This window comes from Biomphalaria glabrata, chromosome 17, assembly GCF_947242115.1.
Source record: "Biomphalaria glabrata chromosome 17, xgBioGlab47.1, whole genome shotgun sequence".
Lineage (NCBI taxonomy): Eukaryota > Metazoa > Mollusca > Gastropoda > Planorbidae > Biomphalaria > Biomphalaria glabrata.
The window spans coordinates 12804302-12821210 of record NC_074727.1 but is presented as its reverse complement, the minus strand read 5'-3'; the positions used below and the strand labels follow the sequence as shown (position 1 = coordinate 12821210).

Sequence of the window (16909 nt, the reverse complement as noted above, 5' to 3'; positions counted from 1 at the left end):
TTTGGTTCATTTTTTAAAACTGAGAAACTGGACTCAAATTTATATCGAAAGTGACCGGTAGAGTTTGGTATCAGCAGCCACACAACTTCTGCCAGAGTGTAGTGATCATCTTTAAACAGCCTAAGGACACTCAACTTTATTTTTCCCTAAGGGTTAACTCCCAACAGGGGCGGACTGGCTATATGGGCATCTGGGCAAATGCCTGGTGGGTTGGTACCCAAATGGGCCGGTAGGGCCACCGAAACGGCCTGATCGAAGCCACTATGGCACATTTCAAATTGTTAAAGGTTTTATAATATTCTAATTATATTATTATTATTATTTTTAGAAAAGGCCCTCTGAGCGTCGTGTTTAAACAAAAAATCTTTCAAAGACATTACAGTGTAATACTATTTTAATCGAACACATTTTCCGAAAATAAAATGTAGACAGTGCTACTAGTAGGCTTCATCTTTTTGGGGCCTACATAATTGCTGATTTAAAAAGATGCTATATTGCTTATAAAGATAATAGAGTTCACTGTATGCATGCATATCGATACATTATCAAACGTAACAATGATTTTGAGGAAAGGTACACCTAGAAATAGATGTGCATCACATGATAGAAATCCCCGGGCCGATTTTGACACCCAGTCCGCCCCTGACTCCGAAAGCCCTCCAAGTTTAGTTGTGTGACCAATTGAGTCCACCTTGTCCAAAATCGTAAAACGCTAATTACTATTCAGTGCAGAAAGTAGTTAATAGCTCTGTTGGACTTAACCAATGAGATATTTTCAATATCATAGGAACTGTGAACACACAAATTAATACATACATGCAGTTTATTAGTTTATTATCCAAATGAGTTTTATTGTTAATTCAGATATCACAGTCTTTAATAAATATATTCTACATTTTGAAAAATTACCTAAAAAAAATACATACTTTTTACACTAAGTAATCTAAATTTAAGAAACTATAAACTACTAACATAGCATATATATCTGTAAAACTCAAAATGTACAATTGTTTCACTAACATCAATTATAAAAAGTAAAATAAAACAGAAAAAAAAAACATAATTAATTATATCTGTTACATGTTACATTTTCAATATACTTTTAATAATATTTTTTTATTTCAATGATAATTTCTGATGCTGATCAAGAAATGCAATGTTTACTGAGACGGTACAAACTTTAATGAAATGATTCCCAAAACTTGTTCAATATTACAATGCAGTGACCAGTTCTACACAGAGAGAGAGAAAAAAGAAGCACTAGAAGGAAACATCAAGCAGTAGATAATTTTTTCCTCTTGAGGGAGACCTGAGAAACAAGGAATGATATCATGAACTCAGTAAAGTTCAGCTTTCAGACTCTCCAGGCTGCTAATGATCTAAAGCTCATCTTTTTCTACAGACAACATTTAAAGAAAGACATGTGGCCAGCACAAAAACTAACTTCCAGGAGTTTTTCTAAGGAAAGTATCCATTAACGTTGGGTGTCACTCACGAAGATCCTAAAATCCAGAATTCTAAATCCCAGTGTTAGGATTTGAACTTCTGACTTCTCATTTACTATATTAAGCCACTTTGCCCCACTATGAGCTCAGGGCTGTTACAAAAAAACACAATAAAACCAAAACATGCACATTAACATTACATTTTCACAACATTATCATTACATTTTCACAACATTATTATTACATTTTCACAACATTATCATTACATTATCACAACATTACCACAACATTATCAATGACATTCAACAATGAGACAGTTTTCTTTGTACACACACATTGGGTTATGAACTAACAATAAGTTATAGAAACATGCTACAGAATAATGAAAAAGTAACTGCAGGACAATTTTTATTGTGACTAAAAACACAAATACAAAAGAACTTTTGGCAGGACTGTAGAGATATAGGTATAGCACAAATACAAAATTCTTTAAATAAAATGTGATATATTATAATCATTTAAATAGTATGTGTATACATTAACACATAGATCACAGCTGTCATAATGATAAAAATATTTAAAAAATATAATCATAAGCATTTAGAAAATATAATCAATATAGACTAATTTCTTGTACACAGTTATGTTAATTACTTACATAAAATGCATATAAAGAATATTTATAAAGAATGTATAACCAAATGTTTTTATGAATAGTTTGTTTTATAATAAGCAAAATTGATATTAAATAAACATAAAAAAGGTACATTTTTTAATTTTGAAAAAAAACGAGTAGTTGATAATTTTAAGGGTTTCTCAACTTAATAACACTAAAGAATGTATGATTTGTCCCGGAAGTCTACAAGTCTTCTAATAAATTCATACTGACGATGACAATGCTTTTTCTTTTTTTTTTTTTATTGATACTAAAAAAAGCTTAAGAATAACTTTAAAGTAAATATTGTTTTATTTCATGTTATTGTTTATTTTGTAAGCACAGGACTTAGACAGAAACTTGACTCATTATTAAGTGATTACAATAACTTCATATAACAAGAATCTATATGTAGCAAATTAGCAAATGAAAGACTAAAACCAAAGCAAAAAAAAATCTAATACAAATATGTAGTGTGGCTAATTTCAACATGGAAACAAAAAAAGAATATTGATTGTGCATTGCAGCTTATTCTCTAAGTTTTAATACAAGGTTGAGATATGTAATGAACTATTGGATGTAAAATAAAATAATATTTTGTAATTGTGGTATTATGAAATATTTGCAAAAACAAAAAAAAAGGAGAGCACCTTTTTGTGCTCTGTAGACAAATTCATAATTATGAGATAACTTTACTTTTCTAATTTGTATTTTCTTCCCTTAATGACATCCAACAGAATGTTAATATTGCTGTGGCAGTGTCCTTGGTGTTTGAGTGCTGCTGTATACAGTCTGGGACATCATGGTCTGGGACAGACTCTTCATGCTGTCAGCCAGGCGAGAAAACTCTTCCCAGCGCAGCCTCTGCTGGTCCAATTCAACAGTCTTCTGTAAGCCAAGACTCCTAAACTTAGTCTCTAGCTCCCCAACACTTGATTTCAGCATGTAGATATCTCTGTCTTTGTCTTCCAGCTGTAGAACAATATTTAGTTCACATGACAAACCGTTTGGGAAAATTTTGTTTGTAAAATGTTTGACATGTTTCAGATGTTCCGTCAGAGTTGAAGATAATCTACTTTCTAGTCCAAACCTCCCACAGGATGATGGAAGTGGGCAGGGTATGAACACGGGACTACTGTGACAACTGAATGACAGTCCATAGCGCAGAATGCACGACCAGGCAGTGATTTACATGGATATAGCTTTAAGTGTAAAATCATTATCGTAATTAATTAATGCAAACTTGTGGAAAAAATTATCCAGTGTATTTGTGTTAACTGGGGCAACTGATCACAGAGGGCAAAAGAGTCTTCAGCTGAGCAGCAAAATGTTGGCTAAAGGAAGTGACTTAAATAGCACTGACCCATAACCAATAAGGGTATAAAAAAATAAGGGCATTGTATGTCAAGAAGGAAATGTTTTTTTAATTTCATATCATAATAATAATAATTTAATTATAGGGCTGTTAACAAACGTAATGTAGGCTTAACATTGAATGATGCTGTCCTGTTTTTTAATAAATAAAAACGTTGGTACTAAAACTTTCAAAAGCTACAATAAGCTTAACATTGTTAGCTCCCTTTATCACAAAGTATCAGAATGTAAATCAAACAATAATACTAAATCAAAACTAAATATTTAAAATCTAAAGCCTGTAAATGCTGTCAATGCCAGTTTTAAGGGATGCTCAGTATTACAATCAACAAGTCAGCAGAAAGAAATTCTTATCTATAGCACAAGAGCATCATTTCTTTTAAAGAACTATAATAAGCTAAGATAAACACCTCTATTATTTTTTTTTTTAAATTGCTTTTATATTTTTAGTTGCTTTTATATAGTGCATCTTTCATGCTTATAGCATGCTCAGTGGGCTATGATCCAATCTCATGTGTGGACTAGAGGGGCTAGGGGGTATCTGGGCGAGGGTTTCCGTGTTGTCTTTAGGGGCTCAGTAAACACAACTCTGCTCCAGTTGGGATTTAAACTTGAAACCCCTTTTTAGGTGGCCCAGCCACAGCCAAGTGGTTTTGGCCTCTCAGCCCCACTCTCCCCTTTCTCACTATTTCATAAACAAACAAAAAAAAAAATTCTTTATCTGGTCCTTTAATTCTAGAACATTCAATCCAACAAACTCTGTTCTACCTTTAATTCTAGAACATTCAATCAACAAACTCTCTGTTCTACCTTTAATTCTAGAACATTCAATCCAACAAACTCTCTGTTCTACCTTTAATACTAGAACATTCAATCAACAAACTCTCTGTTCTACCTTTAATTCTAGAACATTCAATCAACAAACTCTCTGTTCTACCTTTAATACTAGAACATTCAACCAACAAACTCTCTGTTCTACCTTTAATTCTAGAACATTCAATCAACAAACTCTCTGTTCTACCTTTAATTCTAGAACATTCAATCCAACAAACTCTCTGTTCTACCTTTAATACTAGAACATTCAATCAACAAACTCTCTGTTCTACCTTTAATACTAGAACATTCAATCCAACAAACTCTCTGTTCTACCTTTAATACTAGAACATTCAATCAACAAACTCTCTGTTCTACCTTTAATACTAGAACATTCAATCCAACAAACTCTCTGTTCTACCTTTAATACTAGAACATTCAATCCAACAAACTCTCTGTTCTACCTTTAATACTAGAACATTCAATCCAACAAACTCTCTGTTCTACCTTTAATACTAGAACATTCAATCCAACAAACTCTCTGTTCTACCTTTAATACTAAAACATTCAATCCAACAAACTCTCTGTTCTACCTTTAATACTAGAACATTCAATCAACAAACTCTCTGTTCTACCTTTAATACTAGAACATTCAATCAACAAACTCTCTGTTCTACCTTTAATACTAAAACATTCAATCCAACAAACTCTCTGTTCTACCTTTAATACTAGAACATTCAATCAACAAACTCTCTGTTCTACCTTTAATACTAGAACATTCAATCAACAAACTCGCTGTTCTACCTTTAATACTAGAACATTCAATCCAACAAACTCTCTGTTCTACCTTTAATACTAGAACATTCAATCAACAAACTCTCTGTTCTACCTTTAATACTAGAACATTCAATACAACAAACTCTCTGTTCTACCTTTAATACTAGAACATTCAATCCAACAAACTCTCTGTTCTACCTTTAATACTAGAACATTCAATCCAACAAACTCTCTGTTCTACCTTTAATACTAGAACATTCAATCCAACAAACTCTCTGTTCTACCTTTAATACTAGAACATTCAATCCAACAAACTCTCTGTTCTACCTTTAATACTAGAACATTCAATCCAACAAACTCTCTGTTCTACCTTTCTTTGCATCTCAGCCACATGATCAACTAGCAGGACTTTGTCTTTCTTCAACTGCTCATTCTCAGCTTCCATCACACTGCGCATCCCATCCGATTCTGTTAGACGCGACTTCAGGGTGTTGATTTGCAGATCTGTTCTTTTATGTGTTGATTCTTCATTAGTTAGCTTTAAAAAAGTAATAAACAGTTTCCCACATTTGTTTTCAAAGTATCTTTTAGTATCAAAAGAACTTCTAAGTTACTATAAAGAATTAGATATAAATAACATTTTATTTATTTCCAAAGCTTTAGTTTGAATCAGGGACTATTAAAATCAGCGTTAGAATACATAACATTGTAAAAATCAATCAGTTCAATAATCGACAAAGGAAGTACTAACATAACAAACACTGTAGTTAAAAAATAATATGTTCATGTTTTGGGGCTTCAAAAAGGGAGACCACTCAATGACGACTCTTAAACAATACAACCATTGAGAGGGAAGTTGATTGGCTGATTGATATTTTAGACATTATTACTATAAGGATTCATTATAAAGGAAAATAGTGGCCAGCTATATATAAGTACTGGACATTGAAACATTAATGTGAGCCGGTGCAATGAAAGCTACCAAATGTCAGTGGTGCATTAAAAAATGTAAAATCATTTCTTCTTTTCTTATTAGATTTGCCAATAACCTCTAGAAGGCCTAAATAAAATTTAAGGAAAAATATTTTGTTCATTTAAAAATTCAAAGAAGACAAAGAACATTTTCCATGGTATCATGTTTTCAGTTTTACTCAAAATGATAGTCCTAAAGGTACCCTAAGTACACACATTGAGGAATTATAAACAAGTTTAAAGTTTTTTCCCTACCCTGTTCCTAAAAACAAAAACTGTTTTTTTTCTTTTTTTACAGTATGGATTAGAAATTTTTTTTATTTTTTTTGTGAAGCTGAACAATTTTATTTTGATTTATATTGATGTATGTTTATATTTTTATCTTACTAGAAAATGAATAAAATTAAAACAAGTTCTAACCTGTTCAAGATACTGTCTGGATCTTTCTTTTTCTAAGCGCAACTCATCTCTCAGTCTATCAATTTCTTGAAGCCTGTCTTTGAGACTCACCATCTCTCCTATACTTTGTTTGTGACGATGATCAGTTGTTTCCCTTAGTTCCTTCTCCTATAGAAGATGAACAGATTAAAAGATTAAAAACACATGAGTTTCTATAAAATATTTTTATCAAGTGAAATCATAATCTTAGTTAAACGTTTTTACATATTTGAATGGTCAAATAAGAAAAACAAAAAAGTTAACTTACTTAAGACATTTATAAACCATATTTAAATGATATTTTATAATATTTGTTTTCCAAAAATTGTTTAAATATTGTTTTAGCATTAGCTATGGTCAGAACAATGCCCTGCACTCAGCAGTTCTCCCTCTATTCCCGCAGCTGATATATTCAAATGCAGTCCCAGCTGTTATAGATCATCTATTTAGTAAATAAGTTGTAATTAATTGTCAATGACAACTCTTATCGAACACAATAGTTGAAATATAAATCAATAGGCATATTGACATGTCAAATCTAAAAGATTTAGAATTAGGACTATACAAAGTGCAAATTTTTCAGAAAACAAATTCATGTTAAATAAAAAAAAAAAGTTAAGTTCCCCTTTTAGATCTTGCAATCTATAGGGTAGATGATTTAAAGATCATCTGTTTCTATGGCCCACAGTTAACGAGGGTGTCATGTGGGCAGCACAACAACTAAATGCCTGTACTTTTCCTCAACTAATGTCAGGTACGCGTTAAAGCTGGTTGAACTTAGAGGCACCCAAAGATTAAAAATCACAGTCCTCACTAGGATTCGAACCCGAGACCCAGGTTTGGAAGCCAAGTGCTCTGTGCCTCCATCAAATTATGTTAAATAACAAGTAGAAGCATTAGAAAGCAAGGGGAGCAAGCAAAGAAAAAGGAACAGTTGTAAATGATTTTTACCTAAAAATGTTAAATTTCAGTTACATACCCTCTCCAGCTGTTTAGTAAGTTCCATAACTCTTTGGTTGAGAGCAGAATTCTCTTGGACAAGACTGGACATTTCTTCAGAAATTTTATCTCGCAGAAATCTGTCTTTTTCTGCACTGAGCTCTGTTTCTTTGACTTTCTGATGCAACAGTCGGATTTCATCCTTTGTATAAGATATAAGCCTTTGTCATGTAAAAAGTTTTGTGATTTGTGCAGTGGGTGGTAAGATTTTTTTGTAATTGAAGATACACATGAAGAACATAACTTCCAATCATGAAGTTTAATTGGTCAGTTTTTATAATAAGATTGACTATTACAAAGTAATGCGCTTGAACTTGGCTTGGCTACCTAGAAGAGGTTCGACACCCGACTCGGGCAGAGTTGTGTTTACTGAGCGCCTAAAGGCAGCACGGAAAACCAACTCCTAGATACCCCTTCCCCCACTGGTCCACAAATGAGATTGGACCAAAAGCATTCTAAGCATGCTATAAGCATGAAAGTAGCGCTATATAAAAGCTATAATAATAATAATAATAATTTCTAAATCAAAATTTATTTTGAACATATGAGTGAGTGTGTAATCTAAAAAGATAATTTATATCTTTTTTTTTTCACAATATCTAAATAAAACTTTCAATTCATAGAAAAATACCATATTGCAAGATATAAAAATAATAATATAAATATTTTTTTTTCTAAAATAAATTTCTGTTTTATATTCAAATAATATAATAAAGTATGAAACCCACAACGTTAGTGTTAATTATAAATACTGTCTAGAACTTTCATGACACAATTTTGGAATATCTCCATTAGATGTTAATTTCCTCTTGTCTTTTTTATTTTTTTTTATTAAACATGCATTTGCACCATTTCACATTCGCACCATGCTGCACACTTATGCTTCCAACTTTTTCCTTCCACCCATGAAAGACAGTGTAAGTTAATAGTAGGAATTAAAAAAAAAAGATGAATTTGTATCTAATTAACTGCAGTAGTTTGTGCAATAAACAGAATATCTGGAACATTTTAATCATACTCAGGAGCATTCCAATGACTAATAATCAAAAGTAGAATTAAATTTTAAATTGGAATTTTAATCCTGGCTGAGCCATATAAGGCAGTGTTTCGCTAACTTTGCACATTCTGAGTGTTTAGCAAACACTTTGCTTATTTATTTTTAGATAATTACCTCAGTAGTTTGTTGAACACCTATTCAGACCTCGCTGACCACTAGGGTTCCGCAAAACACAATTTGGGAAACACTGATATGAGGAATCATTTCTTATGTAGGTAATAAAATAACATATATTTGTAGAGAAAATACTTTTAAATAGAAGTGCGAAAGAGAATAAAAAAATAGTAAAGCCCTTGATCTTCAAACACAATTAAAACATACTCTTAGGTCTTGAGTCAGCTTGTCTTTTATTGTGACTGTACTGGAATAATACTTCTCTTCTGTCTCTCTTAACTGGGTCTCAGTGCTAAGAAGCTGAGTTCTTTTTTCTTCTAGTGCAAGTTGGGTCAGGTTATGTTGTTCAATTCTTTGTTCTAACTGATATAGAATAAAACAACAACAAATTGCTCAACAAACTTTTGCTGTCTTATAATAAAGAAATAAATCTGTAAAGGCATTCTACATATTAAGCAAGGTTGATTCTTCAAAGTTACAGATAAAATTACAAAGAAAAGAAGAAAAAAGGTTTGTGCTATGGATGATCTAAGACTTACTTGTGCTTTCAAAGTGTTTATCTTTAGCTCTGCATTCTTTAAGGCCAGTGCACTTCTGTCGATTTCTGATTTGGCTTCAAGGAGTTGTTCATCTTTATGGGCAAGCTCTCTCTGTAGCCTATCTTTATCTTTTTTCATGGTGACGAGTTCATCCGTCAGGAGACGCTTCTCCCTCAGGTGATTGTCTGTAGATATGTAAATTTTTTTTTACAGGAAATGATGATCATTGACGTATAAAAATGTATCACTAGAAGAAATGAAAATATAGTCTTAAGTTAAAACAAGTTGTCAATGAAACCAAATTTAAAGTTAAAAGCATAACCAATAAATAGTTCATCCAACCTTTCTCATGTTGTAATTGCTCTTGCAATCTTTCTTTTTCAGAAGTGTGGATACCAATGCTGGATTCTTTTCTCTTCATTTCCATGTCCATGTTGTCAATCTGGGTTTGCATTTCCTTATTTAACAAAATAGAATTTTAATAGGATAAGACAATTAACTTTCAAATACTGCCAGAGTAGTTAAAACATGAATATGGCTTATGCATGCTTTACTTTTTAGAATTACATCAGTGTATGTATGTGCTAACAGAGAATATGTAAGATAGGTGTAATTAAATCTTTCTCTCCGTTATTATTTAACACGTTCTGATGGAATCAACGTTGGTATCGTCGGTTAGGAGAGAAAGAGTTAAAACTAGTCTTGCACCTTGTGAGAAACAAATTTTATGCAATTAAAATGAAAACAGTTTTGTTATTATAATGGGAAAGATTAATTATAGAAGTAAAATATTTACTCTTAGTTTCTGTAACATTTTTTCAGCCTCATGGGTCATCTGTGGGTGCATTTCTGTGGCTTTTCTTGCTTGCTCACGTCTGTTCAGTTAAGGTCTGTAACTTAAATACCACACCAAGTCCAACTACACAAATACATATGTTCAATTTAGGTTTATTATTGATTCATTTTTTTACATTTTTTTTATGTCAGCACTTCATTGCTTATTAAAAATTATTTCAAGAAATATACCTTTCATAATGGGGTAGCGGTGGCTGAGTGGTTAAAGTGCTTGGCTTCTGAACCTGGGGTCGTGGGTTTGAATCTAGTGGAGACGAGTTTGAATTTCAGGATTTTTAAGAGTGCCGCTGAGTCCACCCAACTCTAATGTGTATCTGACTTTAGTTGGGGAAAGTGCTGGCCACATGACACCTTGTTCATTAATTGTTGGTTTCAGAAACAGATGACCTTAACATCATCTGCCCTATAGACTGCATGGTCTGAAAGGGGAACTTTACTTTTTTTATTTAGCAAAATAAAAACCTACAGACTTACTCTTAATTAAAGAATCAAAATGCTTTGTACTCTCATTCAAGTGAAAGGATACAGGTAGTTAGATTCTAGTTCAAGGAAATAGATTTGTTGCTGAAGGTTTTTGATATATTCAGCTTCAATATTTGCCAAGTTGCCCACAGATTTATTGAGTTTACTGAAAGTACAAGTATCATGGTTTACAGTGGCATAAAGATAAGCATAAATTGTTATACAGGATTCAATAAAGACTAATAATAACAGAGAGTTTCATTTCTAAATGGTACTAAAATTTGAGCTATCATAAATCATTTAGTTAATCTGGTTTTTAGGAATACAGTTGGCTCAGATGTTAAGCCATAAAAAATCTAGTTTGAAGTCCATTCTAATGTGAGAACTGTTTTCTATTAATACTCTAATTGGTTTACAAGTGGGAGTGAAAAAAAAAGTTCAGGGAATTAGGTTTGTAAAAAATTTTTTTACATGTTTCGGATGTGCCTTCAGAGTTGAAGATAGTTTACTTCCTAGTCCAAACCTCCCGCAGGACAATGGGGGATGGGAGCGGGCAGGGTTTGAACCCGAGACCATAGATAAATCAAAACGACAGTCCAGTGCACAAACCACAGGACCAGGCAAAACCAAGTAGAACACTGAAGATGTCTCCATTCTTGAAGCTCCAAATTATTAATGAAATAGTAAGAAAAGTGCAAGCTTTATAGTAACTGGTAATAATGTGGAACATTCCCAGTGGTAATTATACTATTCCCCAATGCTAACTGGTGTACATTTCCATGGAAACTAGTGTTATAGTACTCTTCTTAAGAACTGGCGTTGAAGTACAGAAATATAACTTGGCTCTTTTATAACAACTCAAATTAACTTATGCATTACAAAGGAAACTGAGCCAGCCAGGAAAACCAATTATTTACCATTGATTAACATGCATGACTAGGTTGACCAACGGACACGCATTGGACATAATAATCTTTTTTGAAGTAACATCTGTATTTTATAAGATAAGATAAGAAGATAAGAAATAAAAGAGGGAGACAGTGGCACAATTTTTTTTGGGTCCTTTGGGCTTAAGAGATTTTGATCATTTCATCAGATCAGGATTTCAAAATACTACTGAGTAATATACATTTTTTTTTTAGTTACCGGTATCTGAGGCTTTATCTGAAGAAAGTTGGTAAAAGTTTTGGCCTTACAATATAATACATAATATTGGTTCATTTATGAAGTTACAAAGGAAACTGAGCCAGCCAGGAAAACCAATTATTTCCCATTGATTAACATGCATGACTAGGTTGACCAACGGACACGCATTGGACATAATAATTTTTTTTGAAGTAACATCTGTATTTTATAAGATAAGATAAGAAGATAAGAAATAAAAGAGGGAGACAGTGGCACAATTTTTTTTGGGTCCTTTGGGCTTAAGAGATTTTGATCATTTCATCAGATCAGGATTTCAAAATACTACTGAGTAATATACATTTTTTTTTTAGTTACCGGTATCTGAGGCTTTATCTGAAGAAAGTTGGTAGAAGTTTTGGCCTTACAATATAATACATAATATTGGTTCATTTATGAAGTTTCAAATGTCTAAAAGAAACTTTTATTTAGCTACTATCACAAATGAATTTAACATTTACACAGTTTACCTAAAAAGACAGGAAAAAGTTTTAAAATGAACTACTGCAGGAAAAGGTTTTAAAATGAACTATACCTACCCGCTCAAACTGAGGTCTGAAGTTAAGCTTGCTCCAATACTTTTACGTAGACCATTGACTACACTGGAATGTTTCATGGATGATTTTTTGGGAATATCCATTGTTGACACTCCAGCAAAAATGTAAGAAATAACATTGTGTTAAGCATTTTAAATAACCAGGAGATTTAAAGAAATATACAACATTTTAAAACCTATTTTATTAAAAGATTTTATAATTACTATAACCAGTGACTCATCTAGGCGTATCCATTGTTACATAAAAGAGAAGGAGCCATATATATATATATATATATAACTATATATATATCTTGATATCTATATCCAGTGCTTATTTTGTGACGGTACGAACTGGTCCGTCATACCGGTATCTTTTCGATGTGGGGAAAAAATTATTCTTTTTCTCATATTTTAAGGTTAATTATTAATTTATTAGTAGTTAAAAGTTAGGCAATCAGTCACTGAGTACCAGCATCTATTTTTGTACAAAAAAAGCACTGTCTATATCTATATATATATATAATTACATTATAAAATTTTACTAATACCATACACAAATTTTAAAAGACTAAACTAAATATATGTAAAAAAATTTATTATTAGCAATAAATTTTGGGTACTAAAAAGAAAAGAAAAAGAGCACGACAAAAAATATTTATAGTTATATTCATATTCATTTTGTTTGTATAAAAATGATTGAAAATAGAAAGTAGTAATTATAAATTTAATTAGATGTATAAAGTATAATTATTTCTACACTCAGAAAAGCTGATAGAAATGGCTACCTTTGCGCATGACATTAGGAGAAGGACTGCGCGACTGTCTTGGAAATCTGTCTCTTGAGCATCTTGGTGAAGGTGACCTAGACCTTAAAGTCTTAATCAGACTGCTATCTAGACTCTGATTCGTTTGTAGCCCACGACCTGGACTAGGAGACCTTAGAGATCGTCGCCACTCATGAACATCAGGAGTTTGGGATCCAAGGGGTTGAGAAATTTTGTCAGCCATCATATCACTCTTTGCAGAAATCTTGAATTAAGGTGCTTAGTACTTTGTTTGGAATAGCTCAGAAAGCTGAAGATTTATTTGAAAAAAACATGTAGCTAACAAGTAAAACACAAAAAAATGTTTCATTAGCAAATAATGGGAATATATTGTTATTATATAAATTAATTAAAATTTTAAAAAAAGCTCCATATTAAGAAGGTCTTAAAATGATACATTGAAATTTTATCTCCTTAAAAAAATATTTTTTATTAACATTTAGCCCTTCTTGAATGGAGAGCTGATTGAACAAGGAATTCAGTATGTTGATGGATCAAAGGGAGGGAACAGAAAAAAAGCTGAAGAGTTCAAGACCAGCAAGACACCAGAGAGACTGGAGAGACATAGGTCTTATCTATCACAACAAAATTAATGTGATAATTGGCCTAAAGAAAATGTCAATTAAATTGATTCCAACTATAATATAAATAATAAAAAAACGAAAAAACAGGTAGACATATATGGCTTTTGAGTTTGTAATTGGATTAAAAATATAACTTTACAAAAATAATTACTTAATTATCAAAATAATATATTTTTAGAGCTTACTGACAAACATGAAACTAAAATTTCATTAAATAGCATTCCAAAAAAAAAAAAAAAGACAATGCAAACTTTTAAAACCGAATTTATATTTAGTTCATTAAAAAATATCTATATATATAATTTTCTTCATGGCTCAAGAGTTTGGACACTAAGTAATGGAAAGATCACTCTTTTATTTCTGTAAGTTGGATGGACCAGAGTTACTCCACGTAATTTTAGAGGCGAAAAAAAAAAGGGAGGGGGGGGGGAGAACAAGTAGTATTCACCCGACACTAAATAGCAGGGCTGGACTTAACCATTGTGACAAAGAAGTCATGGAAATAGAACAAGTAATCTACCCTGTATTCACCCGTCACTAAGTAGCAAGGCCAGACTTAACCATTGTAGGGCAAATGCGAAACGGATTTCGCAGGGCCCAGTTTGGGTAGGGATATGGATAATAAGTGAAAATTAAGAGTTTGTATTAGAAAATATATTCGTCTTTGTATTTTATTCATTCTTTACTATGCACAGAATTACTACACGAGCCTTGGGTGTAGCGAAGTCATACAGTATATCATAAAAATTCTGTTTCCTACACAGATCACGCTCAATAGCAAGAATTACTAAATGTTTCAATCTATCTACAAGAATTGTTGACCTCAAGTAATTCTTCATTAGTTTGAGGCGCAAGAAGCTTCTTTCACTAGATTCCACAATTACGGGTATTGCATAATGCTGTTTTTTTTTACCTCGCGTAGGATTGGCGTTTTCCATATTGAATGACACCCCATTATGACAATTTTTGTCTATATATTTCAGGAGATTCGTATGAGTTTTCAAAAAATACAAAAATTTCCAGATATTTCCAGGACATTTTCATTTATTTTGCAATTTCAGGAGATTTCCAGGAGCTCCTGGTAAATTGACAGGAGGCCGTGGGAAATCTGTTATAAGTTATAAAATGGTTTCATTTAATAATTTATGATTTATGCACCTAGAATTAGCGTGGGTCCTATGAAAGTGCAGGGCTACACTGCCAGTCGACTAGTAGTAAATAATAGGATCTAGGGCAGGGGTTCTCAACCTGCGGGTCACGACCCCTTTGGGGGTCGATTGACGATTTACCAGGGGTTGCCTAAGAACATCAAAATGTGGAATGTTATTGTCTACTCTTCTATTGCTGTATGTGTGAGGGTGGGTTGGGGTCGCGGCAGAGTGAGGGATTGTAAAAAGGGTGGCCGAGCTTAAAAGGTTGAGAACCGCTGATCTAGGGGAACAGTATTACAAATCATGCTTTCAGAAGAAAGGACTTTTCACAGCAGTTTATCCAAGGTGCTAACATACGTGTGGAACTCATGGCATGACATTTTCTTCCAATTGTACTTAGTGAGAATAATACCTCTCACTGAGTCAAGGCATAGTTTAGTTCTCTCTTTGTCCACTGCATTTATCAGAGAAAATGTTCTCTCCATGCTGTACCCAGAAATACTAAAGAAAAATTCACACATTTTGAGGATCTCTGAGTAACAAATTTTATTAGAACAGCTTTGTATATACAGACACCATTGTTGTTGAATAAACATAAGAAAAAACTTGCTTTCTGTTCTGCAAAGGATTTTAAATTGCAGCTGTGGTAAAACAATCAAACATCGTTCACATCAATACCTCTTTCCTCTAGGCCTAGGCCTAGGTGTCTGTTACAAATTATCTAGACTATTCTAGTTCTAGATCTAATATTTATTCAAAATTATTGCATTAATGAACATTATTCATTTAATGCACTTGACTTCAAAAAAAAAAAATATAATAAATTCAGGTATCTATGACTATAGTCTATTTTTATAAGTCTAAGTCTAGATTTAAAAAAAAATTGAACAGATTGTTAAATCTAGATCATTCAAGAAAGATCTATCTTATAATAATGATAATAATGAATAATGTATACTTTAATAGTCTATGTCTTAATCTAGATCTAGAGTTAGCTAGATAAAATTAGTAATTCTTAAGTACTTGATAGAAAAAAAAATCTAGTGATCTAGTCTAGATCTATCATCTAGTGTTGTTGTTTTTTAATCTAGATATTCTAGTATTCTACTAGTTTCTCACTCTCTCAGTGTCTCAGTCTCTGGAATAAGAATCTAGATCTAAGACTAAGATTAGTATAAGATATTAGATCTATCTAAATTTATAGAAGATCTAGATTCTATATCTATATGAAAAGCTTCATAAAACATATTACATACATCCTGGTGCATTTAATTTAAAATCTTTGTTGAAAATTGAAGAAATTTGGGACATTTTCCAAAATTTAACTTGTTTGAACAGGAAGAACGCTCATTTTCGTTGATAGGCAACATTTGTAAAGGGAAATAACTAGCCAACGGATTAATCCAAATTCGCTTTTTATGTCTTTGTTTTTATGCGAATTCAATAAAGGGACACAAACGTGAAAAGACTAATAATTTTCTTCGGTTCTTCCCTTAGCATTCGCGTGTTAACCGTTTACACGATCAAATAAACCCTTCAACCAGTAGCGTCATGAACTTGCCACTAGGTGGCTTTTATTGACAGTGCACTTCCCGGACGATGATTGTCAGCCTCAACGTGGCGCTCTGGTGAAAACGGTCGTTAGAGGAGACATTTAGGCCGGTAGGGGAAGCAAAAAAAGAGCGCCGTTGTGGCGCCTAAGGACCGAGTCCATTGCACTGGCGGGGATGGAAGAAAGACCCAACACAAATTTGACTATCCACACCTTTCTTCGGGGGCGCAGTGGTCGAATGGTTAATCGCTTGGCTTCCTAACCTGGGTTCGAATCTCAGTGAAGACTGGGATTTTGAATTTCGTGATTTTTGGGGCGCCCCTGAGTCCACTCAACTATGATGGGTACCTGACTTTAGTTGGGGAAAGTAAAGGCGGTTGGTCGTTGTGTTGGGCCACATGACACCCTCGTTAACCGTTGGCCAAAGAAACAGTTGATCTTAACATGATCTGCCTCATAGATCGCAAGGTCTGAAAGGGGAAACTTTACTTTTTACAACACCTTTCCTCAATGGGTCATTTCATGGCTGACACCTACACGGTTGATGTGGTACAGAGAATGAATATGGGAAACGTTTT

The 16909-nt window shown here is 32.8% G+C and overlaps 1 protein-coding gene across 1 annotated transcript; it reads right to left on the bottom strand.

Moving 5' to 3' along the window:
* Positions 1 to 817: 817 nt before the first annotated feature.
* Positions 818 to 16174, bottom strand: LOC106058911 (cilia- and flagella-associated protein 58-like). The gene is made up of 12 exons (XM_013216425.2): positions 16036 to 16174; positions 13006 to 13294; positions 12222 to 12330; positions 10565 to 10666; positions 9980 to 10058; positions 9526 to 9640; positions 9184 to 9368; positions 8852 to 9007; positions 7454 to 7615; positions 6457 to 6603; positions 5435 to 5602; positions 818 to 3072 (listed from the first exon to the last, which is right to left on the bottom strand). The coding sequence occupies exons 2-12, from the start codon at positions 13229 to 13231 to the stop codon at positions 2842 to 2844; spliced, it is 1680 nt and encodes a 559-aa protein (XP_013071879.2). The 5' UTR covers positions 13232 to 13294; positions 16036 to 16174; the 3' UTR covers positions 818 to 2841.
* Positions 16175 to 16909: the final 735 nt, after the last annotated feature.